Genomic DNA, 16,826 nt, shown 5'->3' with positions numbered 1-16,826 from the left:
ACAAGATCAGTACTGAGAATATATTATGGTCATTTAAGACTGTAGTGTGATATCCAATACTAGTCATAGAGCAGACTCACTGAAATCAATGAACTTAAGTCTACTTATTTCAATGCTTATACTCCAAATATGACTTCGTTGGACATCTACAGCCTGTTCAAAACAAGGCTTAAGTGCAAGTTAGTAATCCTAGAAGTTTCTTTCAACTGAAAGGGCTAGAATGAAATATTAGACAGTCTTTCTGTTAAAATGACAATTTTATAAACGTAATTTAATAAATAAAGTGAAAAAATGCTAATAGGTGAATAACAACTCAAAGCCATATTGCTATCAAAATGTAGGACCTCTTTTCACATGCATTTGCTCTCTGAGAAAATTTAAGTGAATTTATGATCTGAACATCGACTCCCAGTACATTGTTCCTGCCTTCATTCAGCATAATCTGGATTCTGCATAGGTTCAAAGAGACATAAAAGCTACTTTTTATTAAACACAACATGGTATGAACCTGTAATATATTTAAAAGTCAACTATCTTCCATTATTAGTTCACAAGTTTATTATGAAAAAATGCTGCAACACTCTTCTGCAGCAACATCTTACAGAAAAAAACCTGTTCTGTTCAAAATAACTCACTATGATGGACAAGTACACGGGACATTATATAGAGGGAAGTGTGAGGGAAGAATGTGGGGGAACCAAGTGCAGACAAAACAACCATACAATTAAATTAAACAGTTTTCCCTGGAAAAAAAATCAGAACACAAATAAGAAAATCGGTCTTGGTACTTATTTAAAATGTTCATTAAGCTTCAATGATAGTTTGCTATCCTTATCTACAGTCATGCTGGAAAGCTATAGCTAAATGGAAAGTTAATTGTTTTCACAAGGTGTTAAATGTCTACATCTTAATATTTGCAGTCTCCCAGAGAAAGCAAAAGTAACTACAAGTAGAGCTATGCCAGAAACTGGATTCTTGACCAACAGTGTTGCTTCAGCATGCAATGAACTGGTTCATTCTAAAGTGGTCACAGTCGCTGACAGACAAGAGGCTTTGTATTTCAATATGGCACATCTTTTGGTCCATGTGAAAACAGGTTTCAATGTTAAATGTTTTCTGACATTTTGGAGTTACTGTTGCTCTTCCCATATCCTTTAGGTCAACACATGGTTCATGGCAATACTGTACAAGTGTAAAATCTCGTTACAGGAAGTAGTCTGGGGTGCGACGAGTAACATGTGGTTCACCTCTGCGTGGCGCTGGATCAAACTGCAAACTGAAAAAAACCCAACACTTTTAATCAGTATTTATGTGGTTTGTGATATCCAGCTGAAACACAGCAGACCCACTGAAATCAGTAGACTTACATCCAAAGAATTCTGTTTGACTACTCAGGGATAACATTAGATATCAGCCATAGCTTTTAAATTCTCTACATTATTCCAATTCATTCTGCGATCAAGATTGTGGCTGTTTTTTCTTTACACTTGTAGAAGACATCAGCCATCTCTAGAATGCATGTAATATCAGTCAGTATTAACTTGCAGTTATATTCTACCAAGCTCTTCCTTTAGATCAACAAATGGAGGATCAGTGTAAAACTGACATAGCACTTGAATATAATATTTAACTGTGCTCCTTTGAGAGGAACAGCAAGATATAAATTTAATAGACAAACTTCAGAAGCATTGTAATTTCCAGAGCTAAACCTTGATATAGACTGCAGAAAGATGAATTTGTAGAGGAAGAGCCTGCCATTCATCTAGGAGTTCAATTAAAAATATATGCAGCCCACCCTACTGTCTTATGGGCTAAGGACAGTGATAAGCATATAGATCCTTTGCTCAAAATAAAGTCTTGCTGCATCTTAAGGATAAATTAGAGAATAATAAAAAATATAAGAAGAAGAAGCAGCAGCAGCATCAGGTGCCCAGTATTATTACAATTTGTTACCCATAAGGTTAGTTTTATACTCTATCAGAAGCCTGTTTAGGGAAGTTTTTAATATCTGATGTTTTGTTCTGTTTTTAATCTGCTGGGAGTCACCCAGAGTGGCTGGGGAAACCCAGCCAGATGGGCAGGGTATAAATAAATTATTATTATAAATTATTACTACAAATTAGCAGTTTCAGTTATATAGTAAAGCAATAACCAAAAAAGCCCACACACAGTATTCCACAACCACCCACATTTTTCCACAATCAGGCAAGATTTGTCAACTTTACTCATCTTTAAACAGCCAGATAAGGCAATTTATGAACAGCATTCTAACTAGAATTATAAATGACATGTTTTGTTAGTTCTCATAGGAAAAATCTTTAAGCACTTACAATGAATATTTTAGAGTATCATCAAGTTCCATGATTGCAGCTTGGTTACCACACCGGTAGCAATAATTTGGAGCACTGAAAATGGTTACTACATTCCGATCATGACACCAATTGTAACCCTGAGGAGGGGGGAAAAAAGCACACAGATGCACATCATTGTTAACATGTCTCTCTACGGGGAGGGTAGTAACCTATAGTGGACAGAGCATCAGAGTAAGATAAACAATTTATTACTCTAAATTACCACTTTAAACCACTCATGTAAGAACTGACAACATAGGAACTTCGTATACAAAATCATATAAATTGATCTAACCCATTGTTATCTGCTTTGAAGTAGCTGCTCTCCGGGATCTCAGGCTTTCCCAATAATTCTATCAAATACCTTTTTAACTAGAGTTAACAGGAATTAAACCTGGAAGCTTCTACATACAATAAACCAGCAATACCAGTCAACAACGGCTTCTTCCTAATGAAATTGATCAATGTCTGTAGAGATAGAAAGCCCTTAGGGTTGAATATGAAGAAATAAAAGAGGTCATTCAGTAGATGGCAGAACGTCTTACCCCACACTGCCCCCTGAAAAATATTTAGTATATAAAATCCTAGAGTTTAAATATTTGTACTGCAGTAATTTGTCATGGAATGACACAGTAAAATACAGGTCTAGGTGACAGGAGTCACCTACAGTGGAATAACAGATTCACAAGCCATTTTCACTGCAATATTTATGCCTTCAAGTCTATCCTGCAAGCTCATTTTTTAACAAAAGGATGAGATATACAAGTTACTTTGCCACCACAGGCTTAACATGCCTTTATTTGTATGCCAAAGCTATCTGGTTATGCAGGGAGATTTTCACCTCAAGAAAGGAAACAACATAAAAAGTCTGGGGCTTACCTCCATTACCAACTGATGAGCTCTTGAGACCAGTGTAAGGCCATTAGCATGGTTGAAGGTTTCTGAAATATCTTGTCCAAAAGTATAACCAGCACCTCGAGGAGAAATGCCCCAACCGCCACGATCATCTGGGTCTGACCACAGCAAATCACACATTGGACCCTAGGAAACATTTCAGCATCATTACATAGCCAAGAAAAAAACCTGGAGAGGGCTAATACAGTACCAAATTTTTGAGAAAAAATGTTTGAACAGTAGCTGAATGACTACATTAACATGGTACTTTGAACCAATTTATTTGTTCCCCAAACCACCAGCACTAAGCTCTGTGGGGGAAAGAAGCATGCTCAACACTATGTTCCCAAACTGACATCAGTGCTAGGCAAAAACAAGATTATACTCTGCAGCATCTGAACACAGAATTGGTGATGCAGATATTATTCAGTGCAAAAGATGGTCCACCCAGCTTTTAAAAGTTATGTGGACCCCTACTCTGCCTTCTCTTAAGTTGAAGAACAAGCTACTTGGAGAGGTGTCATTTGTAATTAGCGAACAAATTTCCACCTTTTAACTAACATTTAAGTGCTGTTTGTAGTTTTATTGTTTGGATAAGGGAACGGGACAAGCAGTGCAAACCTTTTTGGAGTTAGAGGTCATGTGGAAAAATAAGGTTTACTTTAACTACAGACTGCCTTATAACACAGAAGAGGAATTGGGCATTAGTATGATTTCACACACTAACACAGCACAGAAATTGTAACACAAATTATAGTTACCTCATGTGGAACTTCTTGCAGACGATCAAGTGCTCTGATGTGATCCAGTGTATCTATAGATGGGGAAAGACCTCCATGTAGACAGAAAATCTGAAAGATAAATTCATTTGTTGGGACATGAATTAGATCCAAATACTATAGCTACAAGTGTTTTTCAAAGTTACAGATAGTTTCTCTAGGAAGAAAATCTGATAAAAAGGTAACAGATCTTCTACTCCGCCTTCCTTCTCTGCTAATATTAGGAACACATCAGTATTTTCAGCATACCTGTCCGTCCACCAAGGCAGTTAGAGGAAGATAGTCAAAAAGGTCTGTGAAGTATTTCCAGACATTTGCATTTCCATATTTCCTTAAACATTCATCATAGAAGCCATATACTTGTGTGATCTGTCTGCTTTCATGGTTCCCTCGAAGAATAGTGATGCGTTCACGATAACGGACCTATAAAACAAGACAGCTACTGTGACTAAACCAAGTATGTACTTCTCCAGCATTTCTATGGGCAGAAGTAAGCCTTAACTTATGGAGATATTAATAATAATCATCATCATGATCATCATCATTATCATATTTGTACCCTGCCCATCCAAATAGGTTGCCCCAGCCACTCAAAAACATCTTAATACAGACATCATATTTTAATACAACATATTTAATTTTGTGGTATATTTTCTGTGGTATAGTATATTTTTGCAGGATAAATCCCAAAGTTAAACTTGGAGATAGATTCTTTTTCAGGTCTGGAATGAACTTCTCTATCCATTTCTGATGGAGATACAGACCCCAAAACACTGGAAGTTTGAACAGATCTCTAAAGCAACCCATTTAGTATGTAGTCTCTTTGGGCAATACAATTGTGTTGCCTCCAACATCATTTTTTCATTAGTGTAGAACCTCCAACCCCAATGACTCAGTCATTATAATGTTCATTAGTACTGTAAGTCTTACAGCAATTCAGACTATACAGGCATTATATATTTCAATAGCAACATTCATTTTAAAATATTACCTTGAGAGCTACCAGAAGTGTTACGGTTTCAACAGAGTAATATCCCCTGTCAACATAATCCCCCATAAATAAGTAATTTGTGTCTGGTGATTTTCCTCCAATTCTGAAAAGTTCCATGAGATCATGAAATTGTCCATGGACATCTCCACAAACTGTGACTGGACACCGTACTTCTTGCACGTTTGATTCTTTTGTCAAGATTTCTTTAGCCTGCAGCAGAAAACAACAGCTTTACATGAATTTGCAGAGATAATACTTGTTCATTTATTTTAAAGCATTCCACCTGCTCACCTTTCTTTAGTTACAAATATAAGTGCCAGGTAATACATTTGAGACACACATTCCTGGAAGCAAGTTCTCCTGAATTAAGTGACCCAACTTCAGGAATGAAATTCTTAGATCTGGGTCCCCAGGTGTCAGGAACGCATGGCTCAGACAGGCAGTTTAATAGAAAGTGGAGCAGAAAGTGGAGTAGAAGAAGGGGACATAACAGAGATTGCAAGAGAGGAGAAAATGGAGCAGTCAGGGGGTCACATAAAAGAGAAAATGAGTGCCAGACAGAATACACAGACAAGTTGGATCTAGCAACAGATCCTCTTGAAATTGCCTTCCCCCCCCAAAAAAAAATGTTCACCACCAAATCACAGATCCTGTTTCCATTGGCTAAACCATTTCTTTTAATGGAGCTGGTGCTTTCCAGACCTTCCATGGCACAATACAGACCCTTGTGAATTCTTAATTTTAAAGGACCCCCTCAAAACTTCAATGCCTCTGTACAGTGAAGTATTATATGATTTGTAAGTGGTTTTGCTGTCATACTACGTACATATCAAAGATGGATCCACAAGGATCCATGCCTAGGATATGTGGGTGTGGTGTGTATGTGGGTGGGTGGGTGGTGTTGGCAAGCACCAGTGATTTTTGATGCATAGTCTAAAACAGTAAGTGTTAATTTTATGGGTGGTAGTCCCCATCTTAGATATTCATCAGTGTGCTAAAATGCAATGAAATGTGTTTCTCTTAACCAAATCCACAAAGAAAACACCTCTGCATGCAAAGAAGAGTTCCACTTGCAGCTGGCTCATTTGTATGGTTGTTTCTATCTTGTGCTTAGATCACCACAATAGAAACCCTGGTCAGCCACACTACTGCAGCACAATATAAGCAATACAGTGGTACCTCGTGTTACGAACTTAATTTGTTCCGGAGGTCCATTCTTAACCCAAAACCGTTCTTAACTAGAAGCGTGCTTTTGCTAATGGGGCCTCCCACTGCCAGCATGCGATTTACATTCCCATCCTGGCGCAAAGTTCTCAACCCGAGGTACTACTTCCGGGTTAGCAGAGTTTGTAAGCCGAAGTGTTTGTAACCCAAAGTGTTTGTAACCCAAGGTACCACTGTACTTTAAAATCATGAAATCATAGCTGACATAGATTTTTTTCTTTTAAGAAGATACAAGATTTCATGAAGGAAACTCCATTAACAAGGGTTCATCCAATTCTTTAAAAAACCAATGCAGCCAGTGTACCTAGGAATAAACTTGCAACCAGATCTTATGTTCCATGAACTGTATAAGGGAATTATTTTTAGGACAGCAATCTCCAATGAAATAAATGAGGAAACAATTCCAGATGGGGGAGCTCCAAGCATGCACTTTACCCAGAATAAATTGCTGGGTTAGGTGAAGCAGCAATCTTCTGGGAACCCTAACTTTCTGGGCCTCAAGTTGCAGAAAAGCCTTAATTTGACCACAAAAGGTTACAACATCCTCAATGATCCTAATTAGTCATACTTTGATAGAAGCCAGGACCCTAACAGACTACCCAATAATACAATATGATTAAACACCTTACCACAATCCTATACAGTGGAACCTCGGGTTAAGTTCTGGAGGTCTGTTCTTAACCTGAAACTGTTCTTAACCTTTAGCTATAATGGGGTCTCCCGCTGCAGCCGCTGCACGATTTCTGTTCCCATCCTGAAGCAAAGTTCTTAACCCGAGGTACTATTTCTGGGTTAGTGGAATCTGTAACCTGAAGCGTCTGTAACCTGAAGCGTATGTAACCCGAGGTACCACTGTACTGTACTGAAAATACTTGTTGACAAACTAATGCTCTTTGGTACTTGTTCTTTTATACATCAGCAGATAAACACTAGTGTTCTATCTAATTACTTAATTCATATTACCTAGTTTTTTACTTAAGATTATCCAGTTTTCCAGTTTCTTTTTCTGATGAGCTCAATCCCATGTGTATAATTACTGTCAGACAATGGGACGCGGGTGGCGCTGTGGGTTAAACCACAGAGCCTAGGACTTGCCGATCAGAAGGTCTGCGGTTCAAATCCCCGCAATGGGGTGAGCTCCCGTTGCTCAGTCCCTGCTCCTGCCAACCCAGCAGTTTGAAAGCACATCAAAGTGCAAGTAGATAAATAGGTACTGCTCCGGCGGGAAGGTAAACAGTGTTTCCGTGTGCTGCTCTGGTTCGCCAGAAGCAGCTTAGTCATGCTGGCCACATGACCCAGAAGCTGTACACCGGCTCCCTCGGCCAGCAAAGCGAGATGAGCACCGCAACCCCAGAGTCGTCTGTGACTGGACCTAACAGTCAGGTGTCCCTTTACCTTTAATGCTGCACTACATGAACCAACAGCCTGATTCAGTATAAAAGGAAGCTCCCTATGTTCCTAGTGCTATATTCCCACTTTGAAAAAAGAAGTGGCACTAAAAGTATTGCTTTCTTGTAGCATTTTTACCATGTGAAAATGGGTATGCAGTAAATATCATAAATGATTTATCTGCCCAGAAGCTATCCAGAAAATTGTAATGTAAGAGTTGTTCAGGCTGACATGCGTTCCAGCACCTTGTTAAAAGAAACTCCATCAATGAAATACACATTCAGAGCTCAAGGTTTACTTGGCTTCTCTCTCTAAACATTGTATTGCTTTGGATCAAAAGGCAGAATGAGTAGCAGTACTCAAAGGTACTAGATGACACACTAAGCTCCAAAGCAAACTCAGGCTCATCAACCAGAGAATCACTACTATTTATTTTCTCCCAGTTGTACAAGTGCCACCACCAAACCTCCCTATACCACAACCATCATGGCACATATCAGGCTCAATTTTTTTTGAAGGGAATAGCCTACAACTTCTGTGCCACTGCTGGTGATGGTGTCACAAAAGGTTGAAACCGCAATAATTTTTATAACCTCCTGTTAGACCTGGGCCAAAAGAACAATGTTGGGACAAAGAAAGAAGTGCTCAAGCAGCAGATATTCCCTTGCCATAATGGACTGGGATTCCTCCAGTCCTGACTATTCAAATTCCAGGCTTCATGCAGTAACAATGCCTCTACCTCATTAGACAAATCCACTCAGTGATGAGTTTTCCAGAATATTCTGAATTGAATTTTTTCTAGAAAATCTTGTTCTGGCCTAAATCAACTGAGATCCAATTAAACGTGCTAAAAGGGTATTTACATTTAATATACGATAATTAATTTTAAATGCTGCATGAAGGTCTCAAATCTTTTCCAACAGCTAAGAGAGGCAGAGGTGAATGTACAATATTGTTTTATGTGATCCCACTGAGATCCCAAGATGAAATTTTGCAGGTAGCTCTTAGAAATATTAAATAGCCAATACAATTTTTTGGAATTTTAAATCATTTTTTATTCACTTTTTAAAATTTTCAATTTTGTAATTGAAATTTTAAAGTAAGTCCATCATGTGATATATTGTATTAAAGCCCATGAAGTTCTGAAAAGATTGATGTTTTTGGTTTTGATGTATCTCAATTCTGGACTGAGCTTTTAAGGTTTATGTGTAGTCCAGCAAGGCCAAAATTGTCATTTTGGAAATTTCAAACCCTTATAACTCACAAACAGGATGAGATAAATAATAAACTTATCTTCTTGAAGGCAGGCACTCCTTCAAAGTCAAACATACCTTTCCTGCTAAACAGAAGTTTAGAACATTCATTCTCAGAGGGCTTGATAATTCAGAGTATTTTTAGGAACTTTAGCTTGCATTTTAGTGTTTCCCAACATCAAACATTACTTGGGGACCTCTCCTGGTTGAGTATAGAAATCAGTATTTCACACTGGTTACCAAGCAAAAGCTATCTCTATGCTATCATACCAACTATGGAACTCTCAAGATTGTTGAATTATCCTTTTGTAACATTTGTTAAAAGCCTGGGAGCTCCAGAAATGTTGTTTCTGCCACTTCCAGTAGTCTCATCTTCTAATGTTAACTTCTCTAAAAACTAAAGGAGAGGGAAGAGAGCAGAGAGGCCCTAAATACATTTTCTAAACCACATCCATCAGCTTTGTAATCTTGTTATAAAAAAGCACGCCTAGACATTCTGTTGTTGCGTCCATAACCTAGGTTTAAGGTGCCATTTAGCTCCTAGCTTTCATATCTCAGTTTCTAGCACTGGGTACACCCTAGAAGATTTAGGCCTGCTTAGCTTCAGCAAGCTGTTGGCCTCATGAATCTTCAGACCATACGTTTTTAAAACAAAAAGCAAATTATTTCTCTTTTAAGAATTTTCTTGAACCGCATTGGGTACCATATCCATCAAGGCAGCTGTCTTTATCTTTGATGTTTTTTCTACAGCTGTAATTGATCTACTCTTTGACAACTGCTTACCATCATATAATTTATACAAGATTCCATCACATCTCCAATGCTTTTCAACATTTACATGAAATGCTGAAAGAAGTCATCCAAGGGTTCACCAGTATGTCAATGACATCCAACTCTACTTCTCCTTCTTATCATTGTTAGGTGAGGCACTGAAGTGTTGAACCAGTAAGATGGTGATAGCTAGATGAGTGCATATAAATAGAAACTTAATCCTAACAAAATAGAGGTGCTGTGGGTACATAGCTTGTCTGCCCAGGAGAGTCTAATCAGTTCTAGACATCATTACACGCCCATTATGGATCAGGCTTGCTGTCTGGAGTGCTCCTAGATCCAGCTTTGTCATTGGAGGCCCAAGTAGCTTTTGTGACACACAGCATTTTTTATCAAGCCAAGGCTGATATGCTTGCTGTGGCCAATCCTAGATTGGCCTAGACCAGGGGTTTTCAACCTTTTTGGGTCCACAGCTCCCTTGTCCAACTACATTCTTTCCTCGCACCCCTGAGGAGCTCAGTAGCCTCAGCAGCCCAGAGCCAGCAGCCCCTCACCCCTTTCCAAACACCCTCCCTGGTAGAGTGTTCTCTCAGCCTCCTCTCCTCTCCCCTCTTCTTGAGCCTCCTCTGAGCAGCTGCTGCTGCTGCTCCTGGTCTTGTGTACTGCCCACCCTGCCCCAAAGAGACGTGCCTCCTCACACTGCCCCACAGGGGCCTGGGAAGCAAGCACCCTCTGGCCAGTCCCAGAGGCACCATTCGCCTAGGGAGCTTGTAGCCAGGGCTGCTGCAACAAATAGCCACCACAAGCCTTTGAGAAGCAGAGATGCAAGAGGGCATCAGAGAAGGGAGGGAAGGAAAGAGGGACAGAGGCCTGTGTTGCCCGTGGCACCCCTGACCATCATTCAAGGCACCCCAGGATGCCACAGCACACTGGTTGAAAACCACTGCCCTAGACAGTTATCCATGCTTGGGGGGAGGGACTCAGATTGTTAAAGTGCTATGCATGGGGCTACCTCTGAACACTGACCAGAAGCTATAGTTTAGCCACTAGATTGTTAACTAGGATAGTACCTTGGAGTAATATAACATGAGTCAACATGAATTTCAGCCGTATAAGTACAGTTCTTAGGATGCAGCCTATTGCACTTCTCACAATGAAGTCACAAGGAAAAGGTTTTGATTGTTGCTAAAACTGGTTAAATAATAAAGTTTTTACCACTGGCTATTCACTACCCTATCTTCTGCCAGGCTGGATAAGAGCTTGTGCCTGCAAAAGTAAATCAGTTGAATTGTGTCCTAAAAAATTATGCAGGATAACAAGATCCAAATTTACCTCCCCAATACTTTCTCTTTCAGATAAAGTCAATCTTTCAACTTTAATGCCAGCCTCCAACCCAACATCACAGAAAACAGAGCCAGGTTCTCTGCTGTAGCCATCAAAACCAGCCCAAAATTATTAGAGGCATTCAAAATATCTGCATTTTTAACTATTTCTGATTGTTAATTTTGTTATATTCTCTTAAAAGATATAGTTTGTGTGCATGTATGCTGTTGTTCTGCTACTGTTGCATTGATAACCCTATACTGTATTTTATGTTTATAGTCTGCAGACCAAATGAAGTGGAACTTGCTAGCTTAAAACAATGGTCAAAAAGCTTCATTAATTCTTATGAGAATACTGTATTATAAACTCCTTTCCAGCAGGTTCCTATTAGCATTCAATTTAGTTCTGAGTTTTAGGTCCAGTTCTTGATTGCTTTTCTATTACTAAAGTACTTGAACTAAAAAGGCAATTAGGAACAGCTACAGCTTTGGAGATAGGTGAAAAGCAAGAAGCCCAATTGGGGAAGGCAGGTTGGTTTCTCTTGCTATCAACCTATCAAATAGGAAGGAGCAGCATGTAGAAGAAGTATTTTTGTATATTTCCAATATCTGTGTCAGTGGGTGATATTCCCTGCTGTCATTTCTTTAAGAGTCCAACAGGCAAAACCAGATAACAAGGCAAATTTAATCTCATTACCTCAAAACACCCCAGTTACTTATCTAGACTCACCTCTTAAGCACTTTGCCTTAGATTTCTGACTGTTCTTTACACTAAAGGTGATTCCTCCTACACCCATCTGTTATTCTTTGCCTTGACAGCAATATATGCTGATTATACTGAAAGTGATCTTTTCTTCTCTCTGCAGAATAAAAAATGTTTCAAGCACACTCTTACCTATCAATAAGAAATGTATTTCTAAATGATCATAATAAAGCACTTCTCCCTAAATGTTTGCTTTCCACCAAACAAACCTGTTTATTGAGAAGCCTACCTTCCAGACCAACTGAATTTTCGACAATTGATAAGTGCCAAACTATGTTCCTTAGAAGCTGTGTGGCCATACACATTTCACTTAAACAGAGAAATCATTCCCCACTAATAACAAACTCACGTGGCTTACGCAAACAGGATAACAGAGGAAGGTATCAGAAAAGTCAGGCACAGAGGTTTTCAGAAATACCCCCCAAAATTAAGGGGCAACCTTAAAAATAGCCCCATGAGCACTGGGCATGCTCTACCTGCCATCAGATAATATTAAATGCTAATTGGAAAAGGAAAAGATGCAGAAGACAGAATGCAATGCTCTGCTTGGAGGGAGGAAATTGGTGGCTGGAGGACACACACAAATTTTATTAGTGCTCTCACTTGGGTTCACCAATGCATATTCCTTATTTGTTTGGGAGAAATTATAATTGGGAGAAATTGGGATTTATTTATAAGGGGGAGACTAGGGTAAACCAGAGGGAAAAGATTTTATTTCTGTACTTTTCACAAGCTGTCAGCTAGTTTTGCCCCAGAAGCCTTGTCAACCATGAAATATGGTTAACAACAAAAAACTGAAGTATGGTTCTAGTGCCACAGTTAACAAACTTCCCTTGATACTAACTTTAAGAAGCACTCCAGATAACAAGGGATAATAAAAAGAAAAGCTAAAAATGCCAAGACAACTCTTTCAACCTTTACTTATGTTTTCACATTGGCACCAGTCATTTGAAAGAAGAACATCTATGAGACTTCCATGCATTTCAATTTTCTTGTATTTCAGCACAGTAAAGACATGTTTATACACTACAGTATAGTTGCAAGAACTTCTTTGTCTCAAACCCTAGTCACATCCACATCAGCAGCAGAAAATGCTGCAAAAAGTGAAGGGATTTACAATCTACAAATTAAATGCATCTTGCGCCCACAAGTTACCATGTCTAGTACACGTCTAGCTCTGTGTCACTGCTTGCTCTCCTCAGACTGCCCCAGGTTATATACATACAGTAGGAAACTGGGTAGCTCCAGGAATGTAGAGGAAGAGTTTGCTTGCCATTTTAGAAACCAAACCAGTTAAGACTACAAAAAATCCAATTTTCCCAGACTGAAGAAATAAGTGACTCCACAAACTAGCATTTCACAATACACACACCAGAAGCTATGGACATCTGATTCTTCTGGGTACTTCGCACAGGACAAATGGACTCACACTGTAAACAGCAAATGACAGCACAAGGTTGAATTCAACAGGCAGAAGCTGGGGACTGGAAGAGTAGCACAGGACTTTTGTCTTTGTACATTAGTATGAGGCCATACTGTATGATATATTCTGTTTCCCAAATCATTACAGTCTGAACAGCAGTGAATTCCCACAATTCTATTTTCTGTATAGATAGCACTGGAATACTGTAGACTTGATTCCGACTTCATATGGGACTATAATATGCTACCACAGCAGCTAAGTTGTACAGAAACAAGAACCCCAATAGTTAACTCGGCCAACACGGCTCATGCTCAACATGTTGCTAATTAGCAATACTTTTACAGTACAAGCAGTTTTACACCTCAACCCCAAGCAGAGGCATTTAAAAGTACCTTACACAGATGCCAATGAAACCTGCAACTAAGTGTGCTCAGACGAACTGCCACACAAGAAAATACAGTAAGCAGAAATAAATTCTAAGAATTCCAATGCAAACTTGTCAGTCCAATGTACTAGTAACTACCCTGATTATGTAAACTTCCAATAATAAAATTTACCTGAAATATATTAGGAAATTCAAACCTTCATATCTTAACATGCCAGGTTAATGTGATGTCATTTAGTATTTGGCATACTTACATTGAGGCAAGTTTGTCAATCCCTTCCCCATAAAAAAATTCATTATGTCCATGGAATTAAGATAAATATAGCATTGATTTTTTTAAGTACTAAGGTGAAATAATTTGACAATAATTATTCAATTACTGCATGCAACAATACAAAACAACCCTACACAAAGATTGGATACTTTGCCACTTTTATCCCCCTTATTCTCTCCTTCTCTCCTTATTAACTATTCCCAACTGCTACCCATTCATGCTTAACCACCCAGATAGTGTTCAAGTGATCAGATCGTCCCTTCCCTAACGCAAAGCAACAGAACAAGGCTTGGTGGTAAGCGACCCAAACAAAAAAGTGTGCCAGTGCAAAGTACATTGACGTCTTGTCAAGATTTTCTTTTCGCCAGGATCTTGCTGCCGCCCCCCACAGAAAGACAAGGCTTTGCCCGCTAAGAAGCACAAGGGGGTTTCTATCAGCACAGTAATGCACTGTGTATTTTCAGCGAAAGGCGCCATTTTAAGAGTCAGCGGAAAAAAGGAGGAGTGGAGGAACTACAGTAGATAGAGAAGCGGTCGATGCGACAGGGGGCGCAGGGCTGCCAGGGGGGGGGACCGATCCTCTCGTCCGGTCATGGGGCAAAATACCCCCTTCCAGATCGGGAGGGGGGTGGGAGGCTGGAGAGGGGAGGCAGCGCTGGCGGCGGCCTTTCCCCCCAAAGACTGCACCTGCCCGAGGGACACACCCCGCTCGCTACCCGCCCTTCCTGCCCCCTTCAGCGGAGTCCCCACGACTAGCAGCAGCTCGAGGCAGAAGCTGCTATTCATCCACCGTGGGGCTGGGGCTCCCCCCTCCCCACAATCCCCATCCGTCTTCGGCCTTTCCGGCCCTTCCACCGCGACGGTGCCTCTTGCGCCAATTGCGGAACCCCTGCGCTGGGATGGGGGGGCTCTCCTGCCCCCCATCTCGCTCCTCACCCCAAAGGTCGCCTAAGCAGACCTTCCTCCCTCGCCTCTCTCCCTCCGAGGAAGGACCCCCCACCCGCGCTCTCCTCGCTCCCTCCCTCCCTCCACCTGAGCACCCTTCCCGGGTGAACGTTCCCCGGCACCCCAAGGGCCTCCCTCCCTTTCCAAGCAGCGGCCTCGGTTTCCCGCCTCCGCTCGTCCCTTCTGCCGCCGCCCCCGGCACGGTCCCCTCCCCCCATCTCCCTCGGAGGCGCCCCTCGCTACCCACCTTCTCGCAGAGGCTCTTCACCTGGCCCTCGGAGAGCTGCTTGCACTCGTTCAGCTGCTCTACCCACTGGTCGAGCTCCTTGGTGAAGACCTTCTCCTCCATCCTCGCTGCTCGCCCAGCCGCCGCCGCCGCCGCTCTTTCCCCCGCTTCCTCCTCCTCCCTTCCTCCCTTCTTCTGCCTCTCGCCGGCACCCGCCGCCCCAGCCCAGCCCCCGCCGCCGTCCTCCTCCTCCTCCCCCTCCGCACAGAGACTGCACTGCCTCTCGCCGGGAAAGAAACTACGAGCGGAGGGGCAGGGAAGGAGAGAGAAAGGCAGGAAGGGCCGGATCCGTCCCTCAGAGGCGGCGAGAGCAGCAGCAGCAATGTGGCGGAGGCGGCGGAGGCTACTCGGAAGCTCGCTGGTTCTCTCCCCTCCGTGTAATGGCTGCCGCGCCTTGACGTCACCCGGCCACGGTTCCCACCCTCCTCCTCCTCCTCCTCCTCCTCGGAATCGGCAAAAGGGAAGAGCCTCGCGCCTGCTCCAGAAGAGGAGTTGCGCATGCGTCAGGGGGCCTCTCTACGGGTGGTTGTAATAGCGAGGGAGGGTGGGGCCGCCTTAAGGAACCTGCGCGCGCCGCTGGGAGCAGGCGCAGAAGCGCCAGGCGTCGGTGCTTATCCTCGCCTATTGCACGTTCCTCGGGGCGGGGGCATAGTGGGATTATGGGGCGGGCGGGGCGAGTTCATTTGACAAGAAGGGTGATTTGGGGAGGAGAGGAGAGACCGCTAAAAATTTAAATCCATAGGGTCACCATAGAAACGCAGGGGTTGTTTTTTATTTTTGCCGAGCGCTGGCTCCATGGGGGGTTGCTAAGAAGACAACTTCTTAGCAAGTTTGGCGCACCCCCTATGTACTGCTGCTGCCTAGTGACTTCCTCTTCTCATATTGTGGGCAGGGCGGCCAGGGATTGGTGGTGGTGTCTAGGAGCAGACACGCACCGCCCTCACTAAGGGCAGTCAGGGACTCCGTTCTCTTCCTTGCATTCATAGAATTGCAGAGTTGAAAGAGACTCCGAGGGTCGTCTGGTCCAATCCCCTGCAATGCAGGCATCTCAGCTAAAGCATCCATGACAGATGACCATCCAAGCTCTGCTTACAAATCTCCAACAAAGGAGAGTCCACCACCATCCGAGGGAGTCTGTTGCACTGTCAAACAGCTCTTACTGTTGGAAAGTTCTTGGGTAAAAAACAACTCGTATCCTGTTGGTTTTCCAGCTCTTTTAACACAGCAGTTTTCGTTCTTCAAAAGTCAAGCAAGATTCCGTTGGAAACATCAGACTGTAAAATCTGTTTGTCTGAACAATGTTGATGTAAATGTAAATCTAAGGCCCTAGATATGAGACTCCGCACAAGCACTGACTGCTCTATGAATATCAGGTGGTGTTTGTTAAATATCAAGCCAAAAGAGAACTTTTCTTGATATAATTGCAGTTGTTGAGAAGCATTATTTCCTATCAATACTAGTCCCTTCCTTAGAAGCTTGAAAGACCTGTTTTACCTGCTGTACATTCTTGCAGAATTTGCTATAGCAAAAATGCTTCCTCCAGAAATCCAACTTGTTGCATAATCACCAATGGCTATTGCTTACCACGCCATTGGTTTTACTTTATGGCACAATGTTGGGGGGGTGTTCGCATGTTACATTCAACAAGTGTACAATCCATGCACCTGTGTATATAAAAAGTAGTAGATTATGTGTAATGTTTGATAACTATGAGTTTATCCACCTTGGAATGCAATGGCTGAGCAGTACAAATGAACCAGTATACTTGGTCACACA

General features: G+C 41.8%; 1 protein-coding gene across 2 annotated transcripts; it reads right to left on the bottom strand.

Annotated features, from left to right (window-relative positions):
• Nucleotides 1-540: 540 nt before the first annotated feature.
• On the bottom strand, nucleotides 541-15,486 carry PPP2CA (protein phosphatase 2 catalytic subunit alpha). Of its 2 annotated transcripts, XM_083428946.1 has the most exons (8): nucleotides 15,012-15,159; nucleotides 11,705-11,834; nucleotides 5,016-5,225; nucleotides 4,274-4,447; nucleotides 4,007-4,096; nucleotides 3,231-3,392; nucleotides 2,331-2,449; nucleotides 541-1,276 (listed from the first exon to the last, which is right to left on the bottom strand). In XM_083428946.1, the coding sequence occupies exons 3-8, from the start codon at nucleotides 5,130-5,132 to the stop codon at nucleotides 1,204-1,206; spliced, it is 735 nt and encodes a 244-aa protein (XP_083285072.1). In that variant the 5' UTR covers nucleotides 5,133-5,225; nucleotides 11,705-11,834; nucleotides 15,012-15,159; the 3' UTR covers nucleotides 541-1,203. The 2 variants fall into 2 exon arrangements, with proteins under 2 accessions (XP_083285072.1, XP_083285071.1); XM_083428945.1 differs by lacking the exon at nucleotides 11,705-11,834 and having other exon boundaries at nucleotides 15,012-15,486.
• Nucleotides 15,487-16,826: the final 1,340 nt, after the last annotated feature.

The sequence above is a fragment of the Podarcis tiliguerta genome, assembly GCF_965153285.1.
Source record: "Podarcis tiliguerta genome assembly, chromosome: 2".
Lineage (NCBI taxonomy): Eukaryota > Metazoa > Chordata > Lepidosauria > Squamata > Lacertidae > Podarcis > Podarcis tiliguerta.
Note: the sequence above shows the minus strand (reverse complement) of the source record. Positions and strands in the feature narration are given on the sequence as shown.